General features: G+C 34.0%; 1 protein-coding gene across 5 annotated transcripts in view; it reads left to right on the top strand.

Moving 5' to 3' along the window:
- LOC135102357 (bifunctional peptidase and arginyl-hydroxylase JMJD5-like) overlaps positions 1-12,344 on the top strand; it is a 58,663-nt gene that overhangs the window by 13,448 nt on the left and 32,871 nt on the right. Inside the window, exons 1-2 of one of the 5 annotated variants that reach the window (XM_064007467.1) lie at positions 13-2,521; positions 3,927-4,083. The exons of 2 other annotated variants lie outside the window; for them this stretch is intronic. In XM_064007467.1, coding sequence (XP_063863537.1) covers positions 3,983-4,083 — 101 coding nt within the window. In that variant the 5' untranslated portion in view covers positions 13-2,521; positions 3,927-3,982. Of the gene's footprint in view, positions 1-12; positions 2,522-3,926; positions 4,084-12,344 lie in introns of those variants that run through there. 2 more of the 5 variants (XM_064007466.1, XM_064007472.1) reach the window with 2 other exon arrangements.

The following is a 12,344-nucleotide window of genomic DNA, read 5'->3' as shown; positions in this document are numbered from 1 at the left end:
AATTTGCACTGGTTCAGATTTATTGTCTCAAGTGTCACATTCTTGTTTGTCTTTTTTTTTTTTTTTTTATTCTTTCCTTTCTCTCCATTTTCTTAATGTTGTATACAAGAAAATACAATTATATTTCAAAGGCACTGTGTGTGTGTGTGTGTGTGTGTGTGTGTGTGTGTGTGTGTGTGTGTGTGTGTGTGTGTGTGTGTGTGTGTGTGTGTGTACTAACAGTGTGTACATGCATTCTTATATGAATACTTGATATGCTCGTTAGTTTATGAAGATCTTGAATTATTTTTATCTGATTTTTCCTAAGTCACACATGGAACTCGTCAGTTACAATGGTGATCTACTGGGTGAAGAATGAAGTGTTACTTAAGTCATTGTTTCCACTGGCTTTCCAGCAGTTTGTTGGAAGCTGGAGTATATGTTATCTAGAGGGAGCAACTTGCACAACACAGTGGGCCAACTCAAAGATATTTATTTTTATCTTATTAGAGATGACTAGTTGCCTGTGAATGATTCCCTGGTACCTCTCAGTGATCATTAGCAATTATATGTAAAAAAAATATTCTTATAATGAGGATAAGAAAGGCTTCTAGGTTAGTAGTTGAGATCTCATACCAGACTGTAGGCTGTTGTGGCAGTGGCTGAATATATACTATAGAAAATATTTTTTGTCAACCTGAAATTTATATTGTCTGCATTTGACATACCATAAAAAATATTGCTTTTGTCAACATATACCTGTACTTCACTATTTATGATGTGCAGTAAGTATTGTGACTGCATGAGAATTACATTAATTGTTGCTAAAGTGCCTTGTACAATATACATACTTGAGTTGTTAACATTGAAGCAGTGACAAATTTGACACTAACAGAAAGCAACATAAAATGGTGGTTATTTAACAGCTTTGATAGGTGTTGCATTCTTGCCCTGAAAGATTTTCAACACTGGCTGAGAATTCATACCTAAAATGTTTTATGCAATATTGTTGTGTTGTGTTTGTTGTTCCATGAAGGAGAGGAAAAGAGTGCATAGTTGTTATTACTATGCAAGAAGGGAAGAATATAGAACATGTCTTGTTATTTAATAACAGCATCAGATAATAGTTTGAGCATTTGTGCAAATATTATCAGGAAGACTTCCACCACAAATATGTTATACTTACCATGTAATTGTTTTTCTTGCCATGCATAATGGAAACATTGCTATGTTTTCATACTACATTGTCTTTAAATTTTAGCAAGCCTGATTTTTGCAGTGAAGAAATTTTTAAAGATATGTAAACAGGTAAATTATATTTATTTTTCTGAAACATCCATCTTATTTGGTCTTTGATTGGATGACATGAATTACAGAATTGCTCTTTATTTATAGCTTGCCACTTTGTTGTGCAAACAATAGATATTTGCAAATTGATTACACTGTTCTTGCATTACTTTTGTGCAATTTTTCCATCCACTAGTTATGAGGAATTGCAGCCCCCATTAAGCTGGGAATGGCAAGATAAATGGTAGTTATTGAATTGTCAAAATTTTTTTACCGAAAAATAGTTTTCAGAAATATACAGGTAGAGGTTCAAACAACACTTGTTCAGGCGAAATGTCATTATAAAACACATGATTCATGATATATTAAACAATTTCTAGCCTTGGATTCTTTTCTAGTCATGCAGATTTGATTTTTCAAAATAACTCTTGTTATAGATCTCTGTCCCACACATAAGAACTTCAGTGTTGGATTGCAGTATTGTAATAGCATCATATTGCAGGTTTGTTTGCAAACCCAGTGTATAGTCTGTAATGATTTACAGCATCAGTAATTTTTCTTAATTAATTTGATTTACTGTATATGGAAGTTTTAGGCCTCTAAATAAACATGTCTGATAGTGTTGTTATGTTAGGCTCTCATCAGCTATTGTTGACTTATAGCTACATTAATTTATAATTTCATGCAACTGGACATGCAACTGCCACACACAAATGTTTTGAACAATTTCTGTTTATTTATATTGATATACCAGGCTGATGTCCCTGCATATGGGATAGCTGGGATAATATACAAATCTAGAAAAGTTATAAATTCAAGCGTTAACCAGTGTTTACAAGGGAACTTGAAAATTTGATACAGTTTGAACTTCTCTTGAATATATTCTCTAGAAATATTACAAGAGAATAGATGCACCAGATGTCTATATTTATTCCATTTTTTTATTCACTCTGTATTCACTAATCTTCTTATTCTCCTCTTACCTTGTTCTCTTATACTTTTTGCACATCCATTTTTTTTATTCACTCTGTATTCACTAATCCTCTTATTCTCCTCTTACCTTGTTCTCTTATACTTTTTGCACATACTGTGTTCATCATACTCTAATACACTTTCTTAGTTGTCTTACTGTATTGTATTCTTTTTATGTGGCCAGACCTCAGACTGCTGTGCTTGATCCCTTCAACCACTTGATGCTTAATTTCTTTTGACTAAAAGAAAAGAAGTCTGGTATATTCTACAGTCTCCTTCCTGGGTATGTCTTTTCTCTTTCAAGTATTGCCTTGAATACCTGTTTTTGCTTTTTGTTCTAAATTTCACTATTATTCATTTGGTAATGTCCTCTCTGAAACACTATGGAAACGTGGTGCTGTAAATCTAATGCTTTAAATGGAAAATTTTTTTGGAAATGAGAGCATGTAGTAGAGGGAAGTTATTTGGATTTTTTGGGTAAAAGTGGTGATTGAGTTGAATAATGGCTGAGAATCTCTAATTTAGTGTGAAGTAATAGAACTGTTGAATACTTGCGTAGAGGAAAATTTATCAACTCCTCTGACATGCAGTTGTTATGTGTCTTTTTCCAGCATCTTAATTTATAGCTGTTCCATAGTAGTCCATGACTAGATTTTCCTGGAAAAATGTCTGTCCCACACAATAAGAGTGTTGCTTACCTTTGCCACATCCAGTTTTGTCACTGTGACCATTTGACATAAAAGGGTTCACATCTCTGATCAACACAAAGAAAATGCATTTTTTATGGACAGCAGAAATTCCTTTTGAATTAATACATGCATATGCATAGTATTGTATGAAACATTTGCTTACTATATTCATAAAATTGGATTATAAAGTTAACTAGAAAATGAGCTGTTGCATTGGTGTTGGTGGTAATCATTTGAGGCCACCAGTGTAGTAAACAACTCTATGTGAGGATCATGTGCTAGCCATCTCACTTTATTTATGGTCAGTTAACTACTCTTACTTATATACTTTTTTTCTTCACTCATATTGGTTAAATTGTGTCAAATAGTATTGAAATTACTGACGGTTTTTTTTTTTTTTTTTTTTTTTTTTTTTTTTTTTGCGCATCATAATGGTTGAATTGTGTATAATAGTATTGAAATTACTGACAAAGTGAGTAGACATGTAACGTCATGTGAAAACTTTTCACTTAACAAACTTAGCTAACCATCTACCTCCATATTGCTGAATGCATGGGGATTTTTATGGATATTTTGGAAGGAAAAAGTGTCTTGTAACATGTTTGATTAGTATTTAGGTAAATTTTTGGATGACCCTAGAACCAATTACCATTCTTCCCTTAGGATGAATGCCTCAGCCTGTGGAATCAGATTTTGTGCACTTTACTGGAACCATTTAAGCACAAAACTTGGTGCACTGCAGTGTGTTGAATGAATCTTCATGATACTAGTGAAATTCATTACCTCATTCTTTAGAGTATTTGGTTGCCTTTCGTATCACCAGTGTTTTATTTTTAGTTAGATGAGAATGGTTGTTGTAAGTGTTTAGAGTTGTGGCTGCATTGTGACACATGTATGAGGTTACTGTTTCTGAGAATTAGCCATTTTCTAAGCTTTTCCCCACTCCCCATTTTTTTTTTTCTATGACTACAAAACACCATGGTTAATTTTTGTTTTCAGAATGTGAAGAAAAAATAAAAAAACGAGATCACTGTACAAGCTAGTATAAGTGACATATGGTGTATCATGTGCTAAGTGTTCTACTGCATCAGTACTTAGCAAGTGACTTCTCATTTGAGGGACAACATGCCCTTTACTCAGCTGAGGCACATTCAAGGTATGAGTGTTAATTTTGACATTGTAAAGCATTTACCTTGATCTAATAGTATGTACATTGAAATTAAATAATTAATAGATTGTTTTTAATGGCCAAGCAGAAAATAAGGTAATTGTATTATATAATGTATCATTTGAGTAATATTTTGTGTCTAATCAGCTATAATGATGGAAAAGCATGAAGGCCATACTTTCTCTGGGAGTGATGCTACACAGTGCTTGCTGTGCTGTGGACATGTACCTGCTATACTTGCTGTTTGAATTTTCATATTGGAATTGATGTTATTTTGCAATTGTGGATATTTTGTGAAATACTAGCCACATCACTGAGTTGAATTGCTGCAGCCCTGAAAAGCAGTATTCTATTGTGTGTTTCTTTGAGGAAGAGCCCTTAATGCTTACCCTAGCCACATGTATAAAAAAGTGGGTAGCTTGTTGAACAAATTGAAGAGACCAAGGTTGCATGACTATACACATTTCGTTCTGGAGCTAGAAGTTAGTTTTGGCAATCACCCAACAATTATCCCTCTTGGTCACTTCCCTGTAGCTGTCTCTTGACATGTAATCTGTGCTTCTATTTATAAGCATGGGTATTTCTGTACTTACTAACTTTCTCTATTAAGTGCTTGCCATCCAAAGGCTGCTATCTCAGATGGTATATCACCATTCACTAAACATACTGGCAGTTTACTAAGGATGGGGATGAAAGGCTCTTGAAGTGCTTTAGTATTTATCTTTGAGGAAATTATGTTGAAAAAAATTGCATAGATGGTAGTCAGTTGTTTTATGAGTAACACAAAGAAACATTGCTTGGATACATAGTGTGAAAAGCCCCATGGAGAACAACAGAAGTAAATGCTGCAAAAACTATATGGCTATATGTCTATAATGGAGCAAGTGTCATGTAGCATTGCTTCTCATGTGAAATGGATTTGATATATATTTCTCTTATAGCTTTATGAGATGCTATAAGTCACATGATGCATCCTATATGCATATTGAAGAGGTACTTTACATTACACAATCAAGTTTTATAATGCAGATTGATCATCAGTACTCTGGCATCTTTGGTTCTAGAGCAGTGGTTCTCAAACTTAGTATTTTAGTGGTGCATTTAAGGTACATCTTGAACTGTGATGACACACCAAACTTGTAGTCAGACTAGTTCAACTTTACTAAAGGGCACAAATTTATGAGCACATACCATCTAGAAAAATTATACGGCACACTTTGGGGATAACCACTGAGCATAAGTGTGCCATGGTGCACAGTTTGCAAATCACTGTTCTAGAACCATCCCATATTAGCTGTTTTCCTGGATGAACAGTTTACCCATTGACACTTCTAATACTCCTCCTAATATGTCTAAAAGACTTATGTGGTGTGCCAAAGAATATTTCAAAATAAAATTAATCACTTCTAGACATCCTGAATTAGCTGTTTCACCAGATTACCAGACACCTCTAGTACACCTAATATGTCTAAAAGACAGTGTGCCTGATGTGCCAAAGAATGTTTTCATATAAAATTAAACAGCTACAGTACTAAATTATGCAAATTAAATATAAATACCATAAAACCGTAAATAGGAAACAAGCCTGAACTTGTTGACATATTCTGCTGCTCCTTGTCTGCTGATCGTTTTTCTCCTTACACTTTACACATTGAAATATTGTGGTGCTTCTGGAATCTGCAACCACCCCCTCAGTATATTCACAGTGATGTTTTAAACCAGACTCTCAATGAAACTTCTTAACTTCTCCATCATCATTGTGCTTAATATGTCCATACCATCACTCCCTTGGTGTTGAAACCAGTGCATCCATCATTAACCAGTCATGATCTGTTCTTCAGACTTTCACTGTTTTTTCTTATGTACATCTGTTTCTTTGAATTACTGTTAGCAAGGAATCACTTCAACTTTTCTGTTGCTTCTTTATGTCATACACAGCAGCTGGTGATCCTGTGCTATAATCTTCACACAGGTGATGAACATGTACACCATAGCCCATCTTTCACAACACTTTCATTTTTATTGTTTTTGCATTATGTTTGTGTTTTGAGCTGCAGTTTCCATTTTCATTTTCTCAAGTCATAGCTAGCATGAAATGAGGATCAGATAAAAAATATGAGGAAAAAATTTTCCTCACCACCAGTTACACACACACACACACACACACACACACACACACACACACACACACACTGTGGGACAAAGAATGGATTGGCAGTGCAGTATGGAATCACTCCCATTATTAAAATTATTCTCAGGTTTACTTGCTCCACTTTTGTTCTAACATTCTGTAAACAGAGCAATAGTAATTTGTCAATGTAACTCTATACAGATGTTGATAATGTGTAAAATCTATTATATAACTCGGTGATAAAAGTTGTACAGTTGCACATACTGAGCAGGTTTTGGTGCTCTGTTGTTACTCATTACTCTTGTTTTCTTGCTTCACTCCAGTCCTAACATATTTCACGGACGAGAGCAATAGTACTTTTGCCAGTATAACTCAGTAAGTACAGATGTTGATGATATATAAAATATGTGGTAGATGCTATGATGCTTTCTTCTCACTGTAGTGCACATGCATAAAGGTGTCTTCCAGGAGTAATTGTGATCTAGGGGGAAAATTTGTGCAACAGTGGTATGTACTGTGCTATGATTGTGATGCCATCTGCAGCTGTGCACAGTGAACATATCACATGTCTACAGTGTGCTTAAAAGACAGAATATAGTTAGCTGAAAATATATCTGATTAAATGAGGTTCCAGATTAAATGATGCTGAAGTATTGATGGTCAACTTTTATGATATTTCACAGCCAACAATAACAATGCTGTAATTGAGAAGCCTCTACTGAATATATTCTTATAATGCCCTGTATATTTTAGTCGAAAAGAAATAATAGTCACACATCACAAATATGAGAATTGGTTGTTTATCTGGAGCACAGATATAGAAATTGAATTCCTGGATAATGGGGGTTATGGATGAAGGGAGCAAGTAGCCTATTATACAAAATGGCATACTACATCAATGCAGCCTCAGAATTTGTACTACTTTAAAGACTAATAAGTTTTCTACATTGCAAATATTCTTACTGCTGTTTTACAAGGTTTATATATAGTATGTAATACAGTGCTTGTGAGTTTTGAGCTTTTTTTGATTGTTATTATTATTTTTATTTATTTTCATATTAGTTTGAAAAAAAAAGTATAAAAATGGGAGGGTTCTTTGAAGAATGAGAACTGAAAGAAACATTACTGCCACTGGATAATATGTTACACATTGTAGATCTCTTACATCCAGGGAAACCTGGAGCTGCAAACAATCTCTCTCTCTCTCTCTCTCTCTCTCTCTCTCTCTCTCTCTCTCTCTCTCTCTCTCTCTCTCTCTCTCTCTCTCTCTCTCTCTCTCTCTCTCTCTCTCTCTCTCTCTCTCTCTCTCTCTCTCTCTCTCTCTCTCTCTCTCTCTCTCTCTCTCTCTCTCTCTCTCTCTCTCTCTCAAAACGACACTGGTGTTTAGGTTCTCCACTGGTCTGCATTGAATGGTTCCTGCACTCAATAACTTTGGGGCCAAATCTTTGATAATAGATATAATCATGCATTGTACTGTTATAGATATTAATATTATTTCTGTTAACTGCTACTTGCTAAAATTTGATGGGCTGGAACACAATTAAATTATAGCTGACCATAGAGAAAATAGCTTTGCTTGTAGCAACCTAAGGTTTTATTGCAGTTACAAGATTGTCTTCCTTTTACACTCTTACTACCTGGATGTAAAGAGAATTCTCACGTGGGGATTCATGAAGGTTTAAGGGCTATGATGAGTGAAGTAATTCCTGGACCACTAGTCTTAATGAGAGAAGAAAGTATGGTAGATACAAGGGCATGGAAGGAAACAAAGAGAGACAGTGTAAAGCTCTAGAATTGGTAATGATGCAGTACTGTGATGTACCATGTTCACCTGAGTGGAATTTGTGATGACTTACTTCCCATGTATGTGCATGACATGTCTGAGATCCATGAGAGATGTATACCTCTAATGCCAAACTCAGGGGATAATTACATACAGGTTGTTTTTTTAAACAATGAAACAAATAACATGTTATGAGGTGAGAGACATATATACCTTTTTTTATATATATGATTTAACCTTTGGATTGAGAGAATAATTTACTGTAGAAAAGAAGAGAAAAGAAAAAAAAAAAAGGAAAGCCACTGAGCATTTGAGAGGGAAACTTGCAGCTGATTAAGAAAGGCAAGTGAAGTTTGCTGCATTGCATTATGAGGTAAGAGTGGCAGTCTGAGAAACAATGTCAAATTGAATGTAACTGTGGACATCAAGGACAATAGTATCGTATCTGACTAATATATGCAGTTCACAAATAAAAAAAAGATAAAGGGCTCAATCTTAGAAAATATTATACTGTCTCCTTTTAAAAGCAAATTGATTTCTTCTATTTGATATAATCATTATTACCGAACAATCCCTTCAAGTCACCTTTTGTGTCACATTATCACTCATGCATAACTCTCCCATTTTTCATCCCATTACACTGTGTGACTACAGCTGCTGATGGCATCAGATCTATAGATTTCTAGATCTGGAAAAAAGCTATTCTCCTAAGGTGAAAGTCCATTCCAGAAACTTGTAGTGGTATAACATACAAAATTTTGAAGTATAATTTTAATTTATTGATATTTTGTCAAGGCAGTGCTCCCCCTTTCTCATCCGAATATTGTACATACAGTTGTCTGAAGTAATCTTTTAAGCCTATGGGCTGGTATCTGTATTACTAATATACAGTGGAACTTCGGTTCTCAAACTCAATTGTTCCTGAAAGCTGTTCAAAATCTGAAATGTTCGAAAACTGAAACTATTTTCCCCATAGGAATCGATGTAAAATAGATTAATCCATTCTCAGACACCAGTCTACCCTGTTTTAACAGCTTATGACAAATGTTCCCAGTCAAGATGGCTGCCTCACAACATCTCTAGCTCACAAATTACTTAAAAAGAAAATACGTAATGAATGAACTTAGTGACACAGAACTCATCAGAAGATACTATTTTTATCAGTCTAGTGAGGGAAGCGTTACAGAGGAACACAGAGAGGAGGAACCCACTTACCACCAAAATGAAGGTGATCATAACACATCTTGCTGGTGGGAAAAGCTACTGAAAAAATGCTGTTGTGCAGTAATGATGGCACTGGGGGTCATCAAGAGAGCCACAGGTGGTTCAGGATTATTCCTGAGTGCTGAAAACTGTTTGTTTACATTGAGGCTTTTCAACAGGATCACCTTATTTCAGAGATTGAATTACTGTCTTACACTCTGTGTCTCTCCTCTAAATATATAAAAATGAAGTGGATCACCTGAAGATCTGCCACCCCACAGGGATCACCTGAAGATCCACCACCCCAGATTGTCTCACCTGAAGATCCGCCACCCCAGACTCTCTCACTTGGTTAGGTTAGGTTAGGTTAGCCTAACCTAACCTAACCTAACAACATGAATGCATTAAAAAACTGAGTGGATATAAAAAATGCAGAAAAAAGTTTACTTCATTAAAAGTATGGGATCACCTGAAGATCCGCCACCCCAGATTGTCTCACCTGAAGATCTGCCACCCCGAGTGCGGCTGGGGTGGCGGATCTTCAGGTGATCCAATGAAGTGAATATTTATAGAAACTATGAATTAGTAATAAATGGCAGCTTTTGCTATGTCTTTTGTTATTTGAAATCAAGTAACTGTGCTAGAACTTAATTATGGTACCACAACTGAAGCAATATTTAGTTCAAAATTTTATTAAAAACTTATTTGTTAAGAATGGGAGGTGTTCGGTAACCAAGGTTCCACTGTATTTACTTCTTTTCATCTCCCAGAATTTTATCTTCATTCTTTAGGTAACTGGGCACTCCTCCCCTGTACATTTGTACAGCTGTGTCATTTTCTATAGGGTTACCAAGTAAAGGAACATCAGATGTGGTTAAACATGTTGGGGACAATGTTTATACCATTGGGCTTCCTATCGCTTAAAAAAAATGGTATGATCAGTACATAGGCCAATCATATCATTTGTTTTTTGCAAATTGCTGTTGTGTTGCTGTGTCTGAATACACTCTGTCATTATTCATTACATACACACATTCCATGGGAAAAAAATAGGTATGTAGCATGACATGTTATGTCATATTCATTATCTTTTGTTAAATATAATGCTGTCTTTGTTACTTATGTTGGTTCATGGTTCTAAACCATGTTTTGTTTTCAAAGAAGGGATGTTTTTTTTTTTTTAAGTCAGTACAAGAAGTCAGCTATTTGCTTTCCTTTCTATAGCTTTATAATCAATGCTTTGCTCAAAATTTCCTGTGTGGTCTTAGAAGTGTTCTCAGCTTTGTTGTGGGTAAACAGTCAGTTATTGGAATAAGTGGTACTGATTTGATGCATCTCAGATATAATTTTATACATGGGTATAGGTTCCAGGGCGCTGATAGATCTGTCTGAGGAATTTTACAACAGAAGTTGAATATTTGGAATGTAGTGAAAAAATTTTGTATGGTGCAGTACATTGTATATGCATTGGATTAGCTATTCACTCTTCATGTACAATTTCCTTATAGAATCTCATATTTTGTATATGAATTGGTAAAACTAGTTTGAGAATATAGTGAATATATACCAATGGGAATGGTTAGAAGCTTAGGTTTAACATAAGGTAGTGGCTTTTCACCATTCCTAGAAGTTTGCCAAAGAAATCAAATAACTTAATCTGAAATGTGTAGTTTTGTGATATTTTGTATTGATCAAGCCATGTAGCTGAACATGTTTTCATAACAGCCAGAGGAAGTGTTATCTGAATGATGCATGAATTACCATGTTAAAGGGCAGTATAATTTGAGATCTGTATTTTATTTGATTATTTATCTATTTAAGTATAATTTTATTATGATGTGATTAGCTTTGTTTTACCTTGATAGTTTTTTGTCATATATGAAAATATGTACAACTATTAAGTGCATTCACATCTTTGCACCTATGAGAGCCAAACTTTTATTAAAAAAAAAAAAGTGAGTTGCAAAATGTTGAAGAATGTATTACAGCAAAGAATCTCAATTGCATTGTAAACTATACTTGAAAGAGATATATATACTTGATATGTTAATGCCTACAATAACAATGTTGGGGATGTCTCAACACTTGTTTAGTATGTAGCAGTATTGTTACCAGAAAGCTCAGTGTGATTATTGCTGGAGAATTTAGTAAGGTACAGTAATTTTGAAGTGAAGTCATTATATGCACATGATTTAGAAAATCTCTTGCATGGTCTAATACCTTTAAAATTTTTTTTTTTTCTTGCATTGACTTTTATTCCTTTCTGAACTTGCTTGTTAGTTTTTACAGTAGTTGACTCAGTTCAGAACTTGATGATGATGATGATTTATTGTTATTTATTAATTAATTAATTAATTAATTTATTTATTTATTTTATTTATTTATTTATTTATTTATTTATTTATTTATTTATTATTATTATTATTATTATTATTATTATTATTATTATTATTATTATTATTATTATTATTATTATTATTTTATTTATTTATTTACATATTTTTACAATATCATAAGTTGATTCTTGCATTTATCGTAATTTTATATGAATTATTTGGAGTGGCATGTTGAATAAAGTATACTGACAAGTTAATATTTACAGCTTTTCACCTCCACAACATACTATGTACATATTAATAAGTATTGTCTCATACCACCTTATTTCTTGCAAAATAAAGTGCACCAACATCATGGTTACAAAAGTTGATTTAATTGGAAATATATGTTATTCTATTAAAAAACTAATTCTAGGTAAGATGAATTCATGGATGATCCTTTCTGACCTGAGGGCAGCCGTTTGAGGGAGTTGTTTGAAGTGGCCAGGTAATTCTGTACTGTGCAGAACAATCATGGCAGAAACCTGAAAAGAACAAAAAATAATGATTTAATGACTATATCATTGAAAAAGTGACAATTTTTTTTCTCTGCAACTTGTTCAGTCTTGGGGCTGAATCTATCACTTTGTGTGTATTTATTGGGAAGAAAAAGAAAAAAAAAGATGATGCTTGCATATTAGAGGGCCTTTCATTATATTGAATCTGGTGCAAGAATATTCAAGTGTGTGGATGTCACCTGAAAACAGGTGCTTAACAGATATGCAAGGAGTGGAAGGTAGTGCTGTTTATATTTTTG

This window comes from Scylla paramamosain, chromosome 7 (assembly GCF_035594125.1).
Source record: "Scylla paramamosain isolate STU-SP2022 chromosome 7, ASM3559412v1, whole genome shotgun sequence".
Taxonomy (NCBI): Eukaryota; Metazoa; Arthropoda; class Malacostraca; order Decapoda; family Portunidae; genus Scylla; species Scylla paramamosain.
Note: the sequence above shows the minus strand (reverse complement) of the source record. Positions and strands in the feature narration are given on the sequence as shown.